Below are 19,247 nucleotides of genomic sequence, written 5' to 3'. Positions count from 1 at the left end.
ATTTAAATGCGTATTTGCTGAATGCTGACGGCAAACGAGAAAGTATTATAATGTTTGCCTTTCTATTACTAATAATATAAAAGCAATCGTTATAATACTTTTTGTATACATTTTAATCCCTTTGTTTAACAGTTCTATCGGATTATTAGACAGACTTCTATCCGTATTAGACAGAACTGTTAACGACGATGGCGAACAAGAGGGAGAATGTGAGCATTGTGTGCTCAGGCACTGCCGTTCTCAGCGCCGTCAAAATAAAAGTCACGAACCTCGAACGCATCGGCCAAACAGAGGAACTTATCGGCTGACGCCGATATTTGAAAAAATGTCAAATAATAAAGACCACTCAAAACGACGGTGGGGGTCAGTGCCGCGGTGGGCAAGTGACGTAACCGGTGTTGCGGCTTAACACAGCACCGTCTATCGCGGCAAGCCTAGTCCTCTGGAGAAGCAGGGTTTCACAATTTAGCCGGAAGGCATCACTCAAACACACAAAAACACACTCAATCACCTGACAGGTGGAGAATCTGACAGCAGTCAGCCGAATCCTGCCCACAACACTAGACTCTTAGCAGACAACTCTAAAACTGACATGCAAAATCTGTGCTCAGCGAAAACTTCCTGAACTTCACAGACACATACATAGACGTCTTGTACTTTCATTCTATCTAAATGGAGAATCGAGTGCTTTGCGAATCAATTGTTTTTGTGTCTTGTAACAAGGCACCGAGGGATCACCGCAGCGAACAATGCTGTGAGGAGACAATCAGTGCTCAATCTCAAAATCCACTAAAGCACGCATGAGGAAAATGGGAGATCAGAGGTATAGTTAGACTGAATTCCCTCTGGGTTTGTTCGGGAACACTTAGCCACTCAAACAACGTTACATCATCACGTTTTATTTCCGAACAATGGTTTCTGACCGTTTCAATATCTGTAAACATTAAATTCTAGGAAAGGTAATCACTACTAGCATTACATCACTATCATCCATACAGTGGGCATAGAAAAGAAGCACCCCCCTTTAACATAATCATATTTTGTTGCTTTGCAGCCTGAAATGAATATGGATACAGTTTTTGTTTATTTTTACTCAGTGCAACTTATAACATCCAAGTGAAAGATAAAACGCCAACATTTCAGGAAAAAAATAAAAAACAGAATCACTGAGTTGGAAAAAGGTTCACTCACATTTTCAGAAAATAGAAATACCTAGATTAACTGTGCAACATGAACAAAATAAGATGAACAATGGGATATATAAACATTTGGCACACGTGTACTAGGATGATTACATAATTATTCCACATGAAAGACTTGACTCATAATATGACTCAGGTTACAACCATAGTGCCAGCTTACTCCAGGTTTCCCTAAAAGTACAAACCTACTGTAAGTCAGTTTGGATAAGAAAGCATCTGCTAAACGAGGAATAGTGTAACATAATCACATAAATGACAAGAGTATGAGTCCCTCTGGGCTCCTGGAAGACAAAACCTGTCCACTGATGTTCCCCTCGATAAGCAAGATGTCAGGTTATCTCAGGATCATAATAGTGATGATAGATCTGGGGGAAGCCCTCTTATGTAATGCTGCCATATTCATGTGGACCGGAGAAGTGATTTGAAGAGCCCTGATGCAAGCTGCCCTCCTCACATATAAACGTTGTGTAGAAGCGGTGTTATTTTTCTCAGTAAAACGTTTCTTGGTGATCTAATGATGTCTAGAGAGGCAGAAAAACAAAAAGGGAGTAAATAGTTCTAAGAAAAGTCTTTGCTGGCCTCTTTGCATCTACACTAGCACTCCTGAGACAGAGATGAAGATGTGGACTGGATCTCTACCAAGAGTAGGAGCAGTGCAAATATAAATCATAATGCATGTGAACGTGTGTCACAAAACCCTACAAAAGGGTATGTGGTTTCAAGACACATACCGACTTCATATTCAAAAGTATTTATTTTCCCATCATCAGTGAGGAATGTACATGACTGTCAAAAAGTTTGGGGTTGGTAAGATTTTTTAATGTTTTTGAAAGAAGCCTCTTATGCTCCCCAAGCATTTGATCTAATCAATTTTCTACTTTAATATACTTTAAGATTTAATTTATTCCTGTGATCAAAGCTGAATTTTCAGCATCATCACTCCAGTCTTCAGTGTCACATGATCCTTCAGAAATCATTCTAATGCTGATTTGCTGCTCAAACATTTCTTATTTTTATCAGTGTTGAAAACAGTTGTGATGCTTCATATTTCTATGGAAACCATGATACTTTTTTCAGGATTCTTTGATGAATAGAAAGTTCAAAAGAACAGCATTTATTAGAATCAGAATCTTTTGTAACATTATAAATGTCTTTACTTTTACTTTTGATCAACTGAATGCATCCTTGCTGAATAAATGTATTCATTTCTTAAAGCAGATTCATGCAACTAGTGATTTAACCAAGTAAATGCCAAATGCCAAAAGCCAAACATCCACAAATGCCATCCTCCATGACAAAACACTGTTAGAGGATGGAAATTCAGTGTAACACAATCTCAGTCATTTATATTTCATGAAGAGAGCCTCTTCACAAAACAGAAGCCATGGCAGCTATAGTGTTCAACCTTGCAGGCTAAAAATAAAGAGCCCTTAACTACTGAAAACATAACATTTTGTTGCTTTAACAAAGTTTAGAAGAGGAACACAAGAAAAAGGAGCCATTTACACAGAGAAGCAAGCTAAACTAATTAAAAAAAACAAACAAAAAAAAAAAGGGTAAGACTACAGGGTACAATGCAGAACTCATTAATACCAGTTCGATTATTTTGCTGGCTCAGATAATACAGATTCATTTATTTCTCAGTAAGCATAACATAGCACATGTGCTCATTAAAAACCAGCTAGAGTGCATAATGATCAATAAGTATACTATTAATACTAATATCCACACAGCAACTGCACAACAACACAATTCTATAAATCTGCACCCATGTGATCCTCACACAACTGTTCCCAAGTCTGATCAAGTCATCAGCCCTTCACACACACACCACCATCTGGTGGCTGACAAAAGAAGTGCACAACAGCTTCACAAACATTATTTTGAATTATATGATTTCACACTGCTGATAAACAACAGGCTGCTCCAGTAAGTCATAAAAATCCCTGGCATTACAGGACTACTTTAATAGCATGTCATGGATTGATTTACTTCATTTCTCAAAAGAACATGTCAATATTCAATAGTTTATTTTTATTATTCAATCACACTGAGAAATTTGACCTGCTCTCCTTCACAGACGCCACATGACATCCATCAATGTCTTGAACTGATGGATGGGAGAAAGCTGATCTTGGTCTGAGAGAGTCTGACGGCATGTCTTCAGTCTTCACAGAACTGGATCTCCACCTTGTGTTCAAATCTGGTAATTACAACCACCCAATGCTACAACCATCACATCGAGACTCATTTCATTTGGAAATGATTTCAGAAGGTCATTACTTGGAGTCATAATGGAAGAGTGAATGGCTGGGAAACCATTAAGCGCTGACCACAAGATTGTATCTGGCTATGTCTAGCTATTCACTACAGTGTAACTGAAACTCAGAAAATACCAATATGTGCATAGGAATGATGTTACGTTGCACAGATTGGATAATGTCATGTACATTTCAATTAAATGTTAATTTTGTGAAGGAAACAGCAGTGCCTGCAAAACAGCAAAAGAATAGTGTTGATAACCTAGGTTTGGCTAAGTCATCTGATTCTATCTTTCCAGTGCATAGGTGACTATAAATGGTTTAACAGCTGTAACAAAGAAAAGGCCAATTACAATTCAACTTGCAAACTTGCAAATATTGCAATAGCTGCTATTTTATTAATGCAACATTCTAGCAATGCAAGTCAAAAATAGCTTATCTAAGGTGAACATTATCCTGAAAAAATAAGATTAATTAAAAGAACTAAAAGAAGTAGTTCTATTGAAAGCACTTAAAACATACTATGAATGTCTGGTAAGGAAATTGGAGTTTGAAACGCATCAGCTGATAGTTGGTGGTTTTCAGCAGGCGTAAGGAAATCGCTTTTGTGGCTCAAACTTAATCCTACTGAGTGCTGCCCTGACGGATAGATGTCAAGGAGAGGAGAGTGTGCTCTTACTATCACCTTAAACAGTCAGGTTATACACCTTCAACTCCAACACGACTACAGACAACGGATCTGCAGCGCTCTTTAATGTGCAGGACACAATGAAGATAAAATTAATTGACAAAACATAGTAGAAAGAGTGACTTTCAACTTGCATATTAACAACACATACTAAGAGTGTGTACTTCACTGGTGAAATAAAACTACATACAAATCATATACTATGATTTGGGATAGGGCTGGGCGATACCACAAAATAAAATCTTATTTATTTATTTATTTTGACAAATTAATAAGAACATTTGACCAATTCAAGATTTCGATTTTGTAACTTCAGCATAATTCAAGTAACATTCTCTTTATTAACCATCTGGTTAAAGAAAGTTTTGCAGCACACATGAAGTGCACAACGTGGTGTAAATGTAAAACAAATGACTTGTTCAATATCTTTGCAAAAAATATATTTCTTAGCTAAACTGTAAACATTCCGTTTTATAGGTCAACCTAAAAATCAAGACCATTCAAATTCAAAACGATGGTAAATGTTTTGTAAAAACAAAGAAAATGCAGCTTTCAGCCCGTCACCATCATGAAACATGAAATATCAGACATACAGTAGAAGTTCTTTACAGGTTTTTTCATTCCACTGCGCTGCTTTTCTATTGTTTTCTATTCAATCATTTTTCCCCCGCAAAAATTTATTCTGTGAATAGTCGCTTACAACTAGAGCTAAGTTCTATGTTACAGTATTTTACAGAGAGCATGTGTCACACATGTGCAGTTAATTATAGGGATGGGCACTTTTCAAAAATATTGCATTTGAATATTTGAGCTCATAAAAAAAGCAATATTCGAATATTTGTTTATTTAAATGAAGTTTAATGAGAAAGATGTTATTTTTTAAATAATAAAATAATTCAAACATTATTTTTGTCACCATTTCTGAACAAGCTCATCAGGTTATATTCACAACAACCTTAAACATTACATCCTGTGTTCTTTTTTTTTTTTTTTTTCTTCATGTGAAAATGTGTGCAAACAAAAAAAAAAGTACAGAAAAAATGTTTTTAATGCAAAGCACAGAGCGAATTAAAAAAAAAACGGCTATAGAGCACGTACATATACACTCGAGTCGGCATATGGTTATCGTGTTTGCACATGTTCTTGCTGAAAAAAAAAACACCCCTGTACATCAACATCATCGGGTAAAAGTCAGCTCCTCACGCCGTGTGTAATGTGTGGTAATGCACTTAGTTATGACTGTGAGTTTTAGTTTGTGTGCTCAGGATTTATCAGGGATTCACTGCATTTACGGCCAGCAAAGCAACATTTTAGCAAAAGTCAAACAGTGTTTTTATTTTTTGAATTATTGCAGATCGAAGCATATGGTTATCGTGTTTGCACATGTTCTTGCTGAAAAAAAAAACACCCCTGTACATCAACATCATCGGGTAAAAGTCAGCTCCTCACGCCGTGTGTAATGTGTGGTAATGCACTTAGTTATGACTGTGAGTTTTAGTTTGTGTGCTCAGGATTTATCAGGGATTCACTGCATTTACGGCCAGCAAAGCAACATTTTAGCAAAAGTCAAACAGTGTTTTTATTTTTTGAATTATTGCAGATCGAATATTCGATTATTCGGGCACACCCATAGTTAATTAGGTGCACTGTCATGTGCTCGGATCCTTTTCCTCGTATTGTCAATGTGTCTAATTTTAACATTTGATAATATTTTTATTCAAAACCGTGATTAAACCGGAATAAAATCAGAAAAAATTGCCCAGCCCTATTTTGGAATGAACAAACCATACTCTATATATATGAAATTCAGCCTTTTGGCAAGTGCAATAAAGCAGATTTGGGACTAATGTTTACATGCTACTGTCAAACTGAAGTGTGCTGCAATCAAAGCCCAGTCTTGTGCACACTGATAAGAGATCTGCCCATGTTAACCTACTTAAGTACTATTGTTACACAAGTACCATATTGTCTGGCTTAAGGAGACACACAGTAAGGCATGAGCGGCATTCTCTTTCGCAGCTAGTGTCTATCTATCCCTCCATCCTTGAATTAGTGATGAGTGTGATTGGAAATGCATGTTTCTGCCTGACCCGGATGCAGCTTGCATTGAAGAACAAGGGATGATGGAAGATACTCTGCACTGTTAGCGACAACAGGCCATCTAATAAGATCATTCACATCTTGAGTTTGAAGGGAAGATTTATGGAAGCACAAAATCTTCACTATGCTGATAAACTAAACCTGTCATTCGATACAGCCACTGCATTTCTGCCAGCAAGACTGACCGTGGCAGTGCAATCAAGATAATTGTGATTTTTATCAATAGCAGCAGGTACTAATTTTCATCACGAGTAGGTGCTTTATGATCCATTGTTGTGATATGATGGGACAACCACCATATGCCTTGTAACGTGAGCCCCTCTTCTCAGAACTGACACCAGATCAGCTGTTAACGGTCGGCTGAGCGAGCGTTACAGTAAAGCACAATAGACACGCTGACCGACTGCTGTCCCTGATACACAACACCAGACAGCTAAACACCAGCACGACAACACCATCCACTGCACTACAATAACTCTACATATCATGCCAAAACAACCTATTACTTCAAACGGGTCTGTTTTTGCCTGACGCACGCAGCTTTGATTGTCAATGGTTTTGTGTGAGTGAAAACTCAAAACCTTAAAGGTTTTTCTGCAACAGGGAGCTGACACAGATCCATATCAATTTCCTAACCCTGAGCAAGGATGCTGAGAATCCATCAATCCCACAATACGGAACACAATCTTGCCACATGGCGAGATGCTGCTCTCTCTGGGAACTTTTTCCTCCTCCTCACCTCAGAGATTGATATGCCCTTCCCTCATTGTTGGGCAAATATGCCAGCGACCTAGTTGATGAAAATAAACCCTGAGCTGCTTGTATGGAGGCAAATGGACTGCAGTCACTGAAGCCACAGTGCTGCAGAGTTCTGCTTTGGTTTTATGGTGAAAGTTTCAATTCGGACATTAAAGTTGGTGTACAGATTTAGGCAGCATGGCCAAAATCTATATGTAATCTATATGAAATTCAAGACAAAAATGCTTTGTAATTAAACTTTTATTAGAAAACAAAAAATAGTAAACCATTACAAATAATTTTCAATCCACATTGCAGTAATAAAACTGCAAATATACCAGTGACCACACATATATAATGCACCAAGTTACAACATTGCTCGGCAACCATAAACAACCTACAGTTGTTTACACCGGACACGAGCAGCAGGACTCTGCACGAAATCGAAATTGCTACCATCAAGTGCCCATCTGCTACGGTTTCAAAAATACCGCCACATCATACCGCGGATCCTTTATATCTGATACTATTCATATCTGATACTTTCATATCTGATACTTTCCTTTTCCAACTCCATATTGGAGTGACCACATATCAACCAGTAGCTTGAACACCAAGCTTTTGACAAGTTTACATTTAAAACAAATCAAGTGCACTTATGATCCAAAAACGCGGCCCAATATGCACAACATCCTAAACACTAAAAGTCCAGTGCACGCAACCACCTTGTTTCTTTCTTACCTGTACTTCATGCCTGTCTGGTACGATACACACTCCTCCAGTGCCAGGCCGTTCATCTTGAGGAAGTCTTCCATGTTCTTGATCTGGGCAGCGATCCTTTGCTCCCTGAGCCGTTGGAGTTCGGCCTGGTCCGTGTGCCTCGTCGACTGGTTCAGACCTTGGTCCGAGTGGTAGCGGCTAATGCCGCTCCGTATGCTCTCGCTGTAGGTCATGGACAGCATCTTGCCTCCGGTGCTGCTACTACTGCTCTTGCGTACGCCGCTCACCCCCACCAGTTTGTGGATCTGTAGGTTTTCGGAGGGGAGAGTGGATTTCCGGCGCCCAACGGTCCCCCCCGCATACCCTCCCGCAAACATGATTGCACCCCGTCCCCGACCACCCCGCTCTCACACTTTCAAGGATGCTCTCGCACCTGTCTGATTCTGGCACGAGTCACTCACACACGCACCAAGCACAAGCAGGCTTGGGAAATGGGGACCAGGACTGAGCCGAGAGCTGGGTTGAGGCATCGCCTTAAATAGCACAGGTGAGGAGGGAACAAAACAGGTCCGTGCTATCAGTGGCAGAGAACTCTGGCCATGCGTCTTGTAATCAGAGATGGTCCCGCCCCTTTCCTGACAGATACAATGGCACAGGAGCAAGACTCAGGTGGGTTCAGGCAGGTGCTGCGAGCCTCAGGTAAGAAAAAACACCAGAGGGCATACAATACACACACCAGGCTCATGCATGGAACCCATCCGTCCAGACGGCACATGCAATGTACAGACATTCACTGCAGGTCGTCTGGGAGGGAAGTGACACCATTCACGTGTATCCAGGGAAAGTGCTTTATTAAAACCTGCTAAATTTCCTTATTTTCTTTGGAACAGAATGCCACAGCAATTATTTTATGGACCCTTTTCAACAACTGATGCATTTCCACAGTTAATAACGTCCTAAATCTTATATATAAGAAAACCATCAGAAAACCAGTTGAAGTTAATGAGTGGAGAAGGCAAATTTGAATCACCTTAATCACTCAATATTTTTCCTTTTTTTAATAAAGTCATAGAAACACTATTGTGGATCTTTTCTTTTGCTATCGGCGCAAACTGGAACACACACACACACAAAAAAAAAATTGTTGCAGTTTCCATTCATCATTATAGAAGTGTACACAACTATGATGACTTCTGCTTCTGAGAAATGCGGAAATGTGAAAAGTGTCCATTGTGATTGCGCATCTCAAGGTACATTTTCATGATTAGACTAATTATTCAAAGCAAACAGCTGTAACAAAGAAAAAAGTCATTTTGATCAGTCTAATAAAAATGAAAATGAGTTATTTAAGGGGATTTGGGTTTTTAGTGCTGTTTCAGTTTACACAGGCACATTTACATTGACAGCGATTTGAGGCATCATGAGCAACACAAAGTTTTGTAAAGTTAAGAATTTTATGCAAATAACTATCCAGCAACTACCAATATAAGTAAAGACAGTAAAGCTCATGTTACTCAGATACAGTGATCCTAACTAATACTGATACAGTATTGTTAACTAAAACTAAATAGTTTTTGTTAATTTAAATATGGCTGAAATAAAGTAAAACATAAATATGAAATACTAATGAAAATTAGAAATGTTGAATTAACTCAAATAAAATACTTTTAAGCTGAAGTACTAAAATTACTAAAAAAATAAAATAAAAAGTAAAACCAAATAGAAATCTAAAAAAATAATAAAAATGACAAAAACACTAAAAAAATGTATTATAACTGAAAATCTAAAAATAATAATAAAAAATACTATAATAGACAGACTAAAACACTGATAGATACTGCAGTCGAGTAGGAACACCTGATCACAGTCAAAAGTACAGACACTGTACAAGTGACATCCAGAGATTTAATCGCTGTCAGTGGGAACAACTTAAGCTAGGATAGGAGAAAGTCATTTCACATTAAAAAAATAAGTAAATAAATAAATCTTGTGATTGGTTTAACTCCAAGAAAAAAAGTATTCATTTCTACATTATAGTCCAAATATAAAACTCATGCATATTTCAATAAAGTATATAGGATTCAGACCAGGCTTGCCTCTTTGCAAACAGTCTGCATAGTTCACTTTTGCAGGAGGTTCTTTATCATAAGCCTGTATTGATCTTGTGAATCTTGACTGAATGATGTACTGCAAAAACCACTCAACTACTTCAGAGTACTGATCCTCCATACGCCAGCACTGAAGAGCTTCACTCAAATGAGTGACGACAAAATAAAAATAAAACATTTCCTGAACTAAAATGACTACATCTCAAAAGTACAACAACTTGTAGTGCTACAATAACAGGTGTAGGCATTTGAAGCATGTATAATGGGTAAGGGTAAGGGATGATAATTAAAGGGGTACACCCATGCCAGGCCATCGTGCAGAATAACACCTTAAAACAGACTGACTCATGCACACAGGTTGGCACTCGCACCAAAGACAAAATCAGCGCAAAAACTCACCCGGGGTCTTGGAGGTTGGCTTATGAACAAGACTTATGAATGTCAATCTGCCCTTATAAACTCAGCAGCCGCCAGCTATCAGGCGATCCACCCAAACTGGGAGTGTCTTGTATGGCAGTGTCTAAACCAATTAGTGAAGAAGAGAGCATCGCCCTCATCCTCCCACCCCGCCTTCAACTCCAGCCATCTCCCCTCCCGGCTCGACTCCATGAAGGAAAACCATTTATGTCATTCGAGGGGGGAGCAATTTGTTTCTGCTAACCGCAGCAAATAATATCTGGTCTAAATTATTCACAGAAGCTTTTGCGCTAAAAGCTTTTGATTGTTGTTCTACACGAGATAATAGATAAAGGCATTTTAGTGCACTAATAAGGCCTGTGCAAGCATGTGGATCTTCAGAAAAACACATACATACATACATACATACAAAACAGCCATATTAGTGACAAAATCATCACACTTTAGCAAAATAAATGGCAAGCATAAATAGTCTAACATTACATATTACAGAAAAAGAACTCATCTATGATTTAAAATGAAAACATCAATGTCCAAATGTCTCTCCAGTGACTCCAGTGTCCAGTAAGATGGCAAATCTCTACACTAGCACAGTAACAGACAAGCATTTTTCAAGAAGTAAATGACCATCAAACCACAATCATCACCGTTCACACATGACAGCCTTTAGACACTTCAACTCTTGACCCTCCACACATGATACTTGCACATCCATCTTTAATGTACTAAATGAAAGTGAAGACATCAGAAAGAGAAGTTCAACAGCCAATGTTAAAAAAAATTCATCCTTAAAACCAATGAACCCCCCTTAGCGGAAATCACCGGATTCAATACTCATAAAGAGCTAGAATATATATTGACTCATTAACTAAATGCGTCTTAACAACAACAAAAAAAAACTGTTTATAGATAGGTTCTATTCATTAACATTTATCATATTCACCTTTTTCCTGAACGTGGAAGTCTCGCCCGACTCATATTGGAACGATGATTTACATTTCCAGTAATTTCCGGTGTTTCTAGTCAAATTAACATGTTTTCTCCAAGCTGATAATTTAACGAAGTTTGGGGAATTTTGTCCACAAAATTTTATTTATTATTTCACACATGCAGTATTTTAACATAGGCGCTGCAAGCCATGTTTGTTTTCTCTTGTCATTGTTCATGCAAGACATACAGGCACGGACAGATTTACTGGAGTGCAAAACAAGTACTGTACAGGAATTCCTTAAGTTTATTGCCGTTACTGTGGCAACCAAGAACAGCACAGCTTAACCCTGTACACATTTCTATATTTAGTCATATTGAGAAAGTTTAAGTTTAATTAATTCGGTCGATATTTTTACCCTGTTTTAACACAGATTTCAATGGAGACCGGAATGAGAAAGCATCCAAACGGAAGTTAGAATCCATCATGGCGGCTCTCATCGGTTACTCAGGAAAAAGGTGGATAGTTCATGCAATGTAACATATTGTAGGCCATGAGTTTTACTTTTAGTTAAAGTTTTAGTGAATTTGTTGTGTTTTTGTAATTTTTAAAAATTTTTTTATGTCTATATAGTTTTTATTAACTTTTATTTTTTTTTAAATGTTAGTACCGTTTTTGTATCGTTAAAGGTGCAGTATGTAATATCGACAGTTAGTGGTTGAAATGGGTACTGCAGACCAAATTCAAAATATTGGAGAGAGTTGCTTCTCCCGCCCCTTCTCCACAGACTCAACACGCACACGGGTTGCCAGATTGAGATTGAAAATGCATTTTACATAGAAAGCATTGAGCCTTACACTGTAATTTGATGAGGTGATTTATATGCATTTTCATATTCCTCTGGTCGTAGAGTTTTTAGATGGATCTCTGACCCAGTTCGTTTGCTGGCTTCCATAGCTGCAGTATACTGTTTTCTGCCAACTGGCAACCCGGGGTATTGAAATCCTATTGGGTAAATTAGTAGTGGCGGAATCACACAGACCAAAACAAAAACAGACATTCCGACACGGAACACACATTTACAAAAAATGTTACTTGTTTCATGAAACGTCCCCACATTTAACTGCTGATAAAAAAATAAAAAAAAAGATTGTATGAACTTAGAATAAAACAGTTTTTTTGTTTAAAAGCAGAGGCTCTGTTCTTTGTTTTGACATATTGCATGTTCAGTAGGGGTGGGGGAAAAATCGATACAGCGTAGTATCGCGATATTTTCCGCGGCAATACTGTATCGATACACGGATGCCAAGTATCGATCTTTTATTATACTATTTGGTAGAATAATAAAATCAATTTCTTTACAATCCACTAGATGGTGGTATTGAGTTTTTTTCTGGTGAGGTCAGCTGGGTCACCTTAAGCATGCAGTAAGTTAGTAAAATAAAGAGGGCGGCATCGCGGAAAGTTATCAGAAAAGCCCCGTCCGCATTTAAATCGGATGTATGGACTTACTTCATATTTGTAAACAAGGAGGGAATGTAAGTAGGGATGCACCGAAAATATAGGCTACATATAATAATAATAATAATATATATGTCGTGCCCCGCCTGGCAGTGTTCAGCGCGCATGTTTCACGCTCCTCGTCACTGCGCGGTTTGACGCTCCGCTCAATATTCCGATCTATGAATGTGCGTTCCGCTCGTGTACCGCTCATGCTCACCGGAAAAGCAAAGTCCGCTCAAATAACGCGCTGACAGTCATTACAAGGCATTTTCGGTTTCCATTTTGGCCCAGAATTTTCATTTCGGTGCATCCCTATAGATGTAAGTAATTTTAATTTAACAGTAATTTACTTTCAAATGCCCCAATTGCTGAAGGGTCTGCACAACTTTTTAGTACAATTTCAAGTTGCACTGTTCAAAATACCTGTAGTAGCACAGCAGTGCATACCTGTTTACATTTAATTAAGGTGGACTAGATTAGACTGTAATACAAATAGTTGAGTTTGCCAGGTGCATACAACATTTATGACAGGTTTTCATGAAAGTGTTGGTCAGTTTGTCTGCTTGACAATCCCATTTTACACTGCAACAATAAAACTGAAGTGAGATAAGCAAACTGAGAAATGTTTCTTTTTAGTTAAAACAGATGTTGTCAAAGTTTTCCTTTGGGGACATAATTTGAAGTTGGAAAAGGGTAATAAATTGCAATATATCGCAGAATATCGCAATAATATTGAATCATGACACAAGTATCGTGATAATATAGTATCGTGAGGCCTCTGGTGATTCCCATCCCTAATGTTCAGATATTCATACAACAAAATATTCTGAGTGCCAATAAACGTTTGTGAAAATGATCAAAAATGCTGGCGAAAAAAAAAAAAAGAAGCTGGCAGGGAAAGAGTTGCGTTTATTATTTTGTACATACTAATGCATTTTTTAAATCAACTACTAATATTTACAAATAAACATTAACCTAGATTAATAAATACTGTTAAATAGTTGCTCATTCTCATTTCAAGATATCCTATATGTAGTGAATATCAATGAACCGAACCTTATTGTGAAGTGTTATAATTTTTTTCTTATTCAAATTGGTATTTTTCCGACCTCAGAAGCACTGCAGAGAGTCACTGCATTATTCCAGTGTGTGCTGCAGTGAGGGGTGTGTCATTTATGAGATGACTGCAGGAAGCAGAGGAAGAAAACCCCACAGAGCAAGCTCAGTATGGTACAACCAGTTTACTTATTGAATCTGTTAAAATACAATGCAACCTCAGTTATCAGGGAAGAACTAGTTAACATATTTAACAAAGTTAAAATCTCAGGGAAGGAGGAGGTGGGAATCGGCGAACATTTAAACATTTTAATTATAAAATAAATAACCAAAATGAAAGTAAACGCAGTAGCCCCTCACAGGCGACTGCCGCACACACATCAACATAAAAAAAATTTAAGGGGGTCTGAATACTTTCCGTACCCACTGTAAATCCAGGCCTGGTCCTCTCTCATCCTACACTATCGTCACTCTTCCTCTTATCCTTCCAGAGCTCCTCTGTGGGACTCGAGACCAGTGTGGCGCGCAGGTGATGCTCATAATCACTCACGTCACCGGCCTCGCTCCGTTCCCATGGCTCTCAGCCCCGCCCCACTCGTCACACCATATTATCTTCATATTATGTGCTTTACATGTAGGAGTGAGTGCTATACACATTCAAATAGCAAAAGAATAAGAATAACAAAACATAAAAATACAACACAAATAAAACCTACAAAAAAGCAATCCCTAACACACTACAACAGTGATTGAAATGAGCTAATCTTGCTTCCCCATCACTCTTTGTGTGTTAGGGTGAAACACGGTGATCGATTCCTGTCAAGTGGATCTGGGTGATGCAACGTTAAAAGACTTGGAGCTTAAAAGGACAAAAATGTGCAAGGCTGTGAAATCAAAATTCAATAGAGTGCTCATTAGCCTCAAAGCTACAGAGTCAGGGGTTTTAAGAACCCATCAGCACAACAACTCTTTTTTTTCAACCCATAAAAATATGATCCCTCACTAAAACAGGAAGAAAAGTGCACGGCAGATGAGGGTAAAAGGGATGCGTTCAATCTGATCGCTAAAAGCAGCTGCTGCATAAAACAGTTGCTTTCGGGTGAGCTTGTGCCATCGGCAGGGAGGATGCAACTTCAAAAAAATCCATTCTATTATTGTGTTCGGACAGCTTGTTCAGATGTCATAAAGGCTTGACAGTTTTAGGCATACATACACCTCCTCATCTGAAAAGTTTTGCAATCTACTGCAAAAGTATCATCTCAAAAACAAAATATTTTCCAGCACGCAAACCAATTCAGTGAATAACTGAATTTTTAAATATGTCTATAGCTTTTATTCATTTTTATTTCAGTTTTAATTATTGTAGTATATCAAGTTAAACTAAATGAAAATGAAAAATTACTTGGCAACTAGGTTCAATAAAGTTTTTTTTTTAAAATATATATATTTATTTTATTTAACATTTATTGTATTTCTAGTAACAAAAATGTACTTTCTATGATTTTAGTTAACTATAACAATGTTATATAAATTATTCAATGCAATTTACAGGCAGTATTATCTGGTAGATCAATTATACAAGGTTCAACAATAAGGCTTTTTTTTTTTCTTGTTGGCCCAGTTTTACTTGCCCTATAAATATTTTCACTGGCAACACCATTAAAATGTATTATATACATATTTAAATGTGACATAAAAAATATATATAGTTATCAAATATTAATTTATGTAAAATCGTTAATGCAAATATTTTTATTTGCAATAATAGCTGGAAATCTTTCAGCTTTCCTTTACAGCCATTAATTCATACACTTTAACTTTATTTCCTGGATTAACACATTCCGATTTGCTTATTTATTTTTCAAACAATTTTAATTAATTCTTTTAAATAATTCTTGCAATTTTAACAAAGCAAGCCATAAAACACATCAATATGATTTGCAAATATGTTTTATGGTGACGTTCACAGTGCAGAAATAGCCTGAAAGGCTGACAGTACCACTGGACCATCTTTGTCGAGCCCTGTTCATAGTATTTGTTTACACAATTCATCTGTGTGCTTAATTTGACTTTGTATCATTAAGATTTTTACACTATTATTCAAACAACATCGTAATCACATGCACTATGAATATAATTTCCTTACGCTTTCAGTAGTGTAATGACAATCACACCGCTGTCATGAGCGGCTAAACTAAGAATGAACCCATGCCTTGAAAGTGCTTTCCAAAACAAATGAAAACGAGTGCAGTATCAGATGGCCATGGCTAATTAATCAGCAAACAAAGAGGTACCTGTAAAACTGCAGCTGCCGTTTTGGGCTCCCATATCTCGCACTAAGGGCAGCATGAAAAGAGAAAGAGAGAGAGAGACAGACAGAGAGGAAAGCTTAGTCTTTCAGGTGAAAGGGGAAAGAACAGTGAGAGGGCATTAAACAAACACATGCACGGGCACACAGAATTACACAAGAGCAGTATCAGCTTTAGCAGTGACCAGTGAACATAAGCACAGAGAAAGAGATTTGACACTGAAGATGTGAATAAAGAAAGAAAGAAAAGAAATTTATAAGAAAACCTGATAATAAAGACAGTAAGATGAAACAGCAATTAGGCCAGCAGGGTCATTAGTTTCATTACTTGACACATTAAACCTATTGTATTTCAGCTAGTTGCTATTTCTCATTTTCATTTAGTTTAACTTTATGTACTAAATTAAACTAAAAATGAAATAAATGGAATACAAATTATACAGACACATTTTAAAATTAACACTAATAAAATGAAAAAAAGAAAATCTACAACTTTTACAAAAATAAAGTGAAAACAGAAATTAATGAAATTAATGAAAAACTATAATAGTATCTAGTCAGTATCAGTATATAATAGTATAGTATCTCAACAATACTAAAATAACATTAGTCAGACTGACAGCAGAAGGTCTGGGAACCTTGGCTGATTTGAATGACCAAGGCCATATGACTGACAGGTAAAGCAACCAATCACGTTTAGTTTTGTGCCGCGTCATGTTTACGGGCGTGGAAATGTCCCCACAATAACAGACCGGTGTGTAAAACTCTTGGACTTATTTTAAAGATTCTATGCCGCGAACTTTCACATACTTTTGAAAATCCAGCGTTTAGTTGATTCTGATAAACGCTCATAGTCACAGTTGTAAACATGACGGCTTTCTTCTTCCATGAGGTGAGGTGGTTTGGCTTCACGGCAACTTTGTTTCCAGGCAGAACGTTAAAGGGGACATCGGATGCAAAATTCACTTTTACATGGTGTTTGAACTGAAATGTGTGTTGGCAGTCTGTGTACACAACCACCCTATAATGATAAAAATCCACCCAGTGCTTTTTTTTTTTAATCCCTACAAATAATAAGCACTTTCTCAGATCAAGCCGTTCACAGATTCTGGGCAAAGTGACGTCACTTTGCACAGGCCACTCCCACGACTGTTGACGGACACTGCCGTTTTAGCATAGACCCACCCTGAGTGAGCTGAACAGTCTGCCATTGTTTCGACGCCACAGCAAGTGTAGACAAGATCAGCTCCTAAGCGATTGAGGTGTTTTGTTGTTGGATGTGAGAATGAACATAGCAGTCATCATTTACTCCCGACATCTGAGCCGCTGAAGACGCAGTGGATTACTTTTGTTTTTTGAAGGGAATGTGACCCCCGATCTACCTAAATGCGTTTATGTCTGCATGAATCATTTTACTCCAGACTGCTTTCTGAACGAGGGACAGGTCAAGGCAGATTTTGCTAAAAAGTTCAAACTCAAGGATGGATCAGTTCCCACTGTTCATGATCCAGCTGCACCTCCAGAAGTAGTACGTCTCACACTTTATATTTCTAATGATTATTTGCAAATCGCCTTTCTTCTTCCACGTAAGAGAGGGGCGGGGTGAGCAGAGCTCATTAGCATTTAAAGAGACATGCACCGAAACGGGTCGCTCTGATCAGAGCTGTTTTTGACAAGGTAAAAAGGGTGTTGTTTTACACGACCACGGAGGAATTGTCCCCTTTAAAGAACGTGATGCGCACGTCTCCCGGAAATGCTGTATATTTCAACCAATCAGATGACGACTTCAAAACTCCTGAAGTGTTTCCAAATTTGTGTGCCATATGCATCAGATGTTCAGCCAATGGTCTGTGGGTGTGACGTCTGAGGCTGAGACTGAGACTAAAGTAACACTGATGTCCAGAAAGCAAAATAATACCACATAAAAACAAAAACACAAGGCTGTTTTTGAAATAAAATAAAAAAAAAAATAAATATTGAAGGCATTAAATTTAGGACAATTCAGGCTAATAGTGCAACATGAGTAAACAATATTTTTTGCTCCATTTTCTAACAGATGGTCTCAAATCTAACACATATATACTAAAAGCCAAATCAATTATTTTCAGCTAACAAACATTAAAAAGAAAGAAGCTCTAAAGTTCAGCGAATGCTTGAAATTACACTGGAGCTGGACACAGAATTGCACTGCCATCTGCTGTTAAGAACCAGAACTGCTGGCAAAACACGAGGGCGATGAAAACACTAGGAGTCACAGAAGATCAGAGCAAATTCAGCAGGAACTTTCCAGCAATGGTGAAATGAAGTCAGGGCTCTGATTAAGTGGCCTGCTGGGCATTATGCAAAGCACTTGACCACTCTGGCTCTTTCCACTGGGAATCCCAAGTATGCTAGATGAACATTATTAATCGCATATACATAGAGCCTGCAGCAGGGATGAAGCACATTTTTGAGCAGTGCAAACGCATCCTTCTCTAAATTATCACTGTAATTCAACAAATAATGTGGCTGATACATAAGCATGGTATCAATACAGCAGCATTATGTACAGCAACTATTAACTCTGGTAGTAGTTCAACTCTTGCTGTTTTTTTATATGCATGTAATATTATTTCTTACTGCAGTGTGGCTCTCTCACACGCTGCGCTCTAAAATTTTGAGCTAGATAACACATTTCTGCATGTGTGAGTCTGTTTTGCATTTATATGCGTGTCACTTCTCAGAACGTCCTACACAGTCACACAGAGTTTCTGGGACAGTGTGAGACTCCAGTGACTTGCAGATTATCCTTAATAAAACAAGCATAACTCTTTTAATCATATGTACAGAAATAAATCTGTTTATTTAAATATCAATATATTTAAATATGTTTGTTCAAATATCACCTAACCCAGGGATATTTAAATATAAACAGCTCAGAAGAGACTTTAAAAACGCAGGGTGACCAGGAGCCAGTAAAAAAATAAAATAAAAGTAAAAAAATAAAAATAAAAATCATTAGGCTAATTAAAAACAAATCTTAACACTAAAAACCCTTGGTCTTTACAGCCAAAAGAATCTGCATTACTGTTCAAAAGTTTTAATAGGCTACTTTTCAGCATGGACAGATTAAACTGATCAAAAGTGACAGTAAAAACATTTATAATGTTACAAAAGATTTCTATTTCACATACTTTTCTTTTTAACTTACCGTCTTGTCCCGAATATAAGACGATATT

At 37.6% G+C, this 19,247-nt stretch overlaps 1 protein-coding gene across 3 annotated transcripts in view; it reads right to left on the bottom strand.

The window, feature by feature from the left end:
- kcnab2a (potassium voltage-gated channel subfamily A regulatory beta subunit 2a) overlaps positions 1 to 19,247 on the bottom strand; it is a 140,392-nt gene that overhangs the window by 53,942 nt on the left and 67,203 nt on the right. For 2 of the 3 annotated variants that reach the window (XM_016518385.1, XM_016518386.1), the window contains exon 3: positions 16,016 to 16,057. The exons of the other annotated variant lie outside the window; for it this stretch is intronic. In XM_016518385.1, the coding sequence (XP_016373871.1) occupies positions 16,016 to 16,057 (42 nt within the window). The remainder of the gene's footprint in view (positions 1 to 16,015; positions 16,058 to 19,247) is intronic. 3 annotated transcript variants of the gene reach the window in all.

Source organism: Sinocyclocheilus rhinocerous, unplaced genomic scaffold (assembly GCF_001515625.1).
Source record: "Sinocyclocheilus rhinocerous isolate Xijiao unplaced genomic scaffold, SAMN03320098_v1.1 scaffold147, whole genome shotgun sequence".
Taxonomy (NCBI): Eukaryota; Metazoa; Chordata; class Actinopteri; order Cypriniformes; family Cyprinidae; genus Sinocyclocheilus; species Sinocyclocheilus rhinocerous.
Note: the sequence above shows the minus strand (reverse complement) of the source record. Positions and strands in the feature narration are given on the sequence as shown.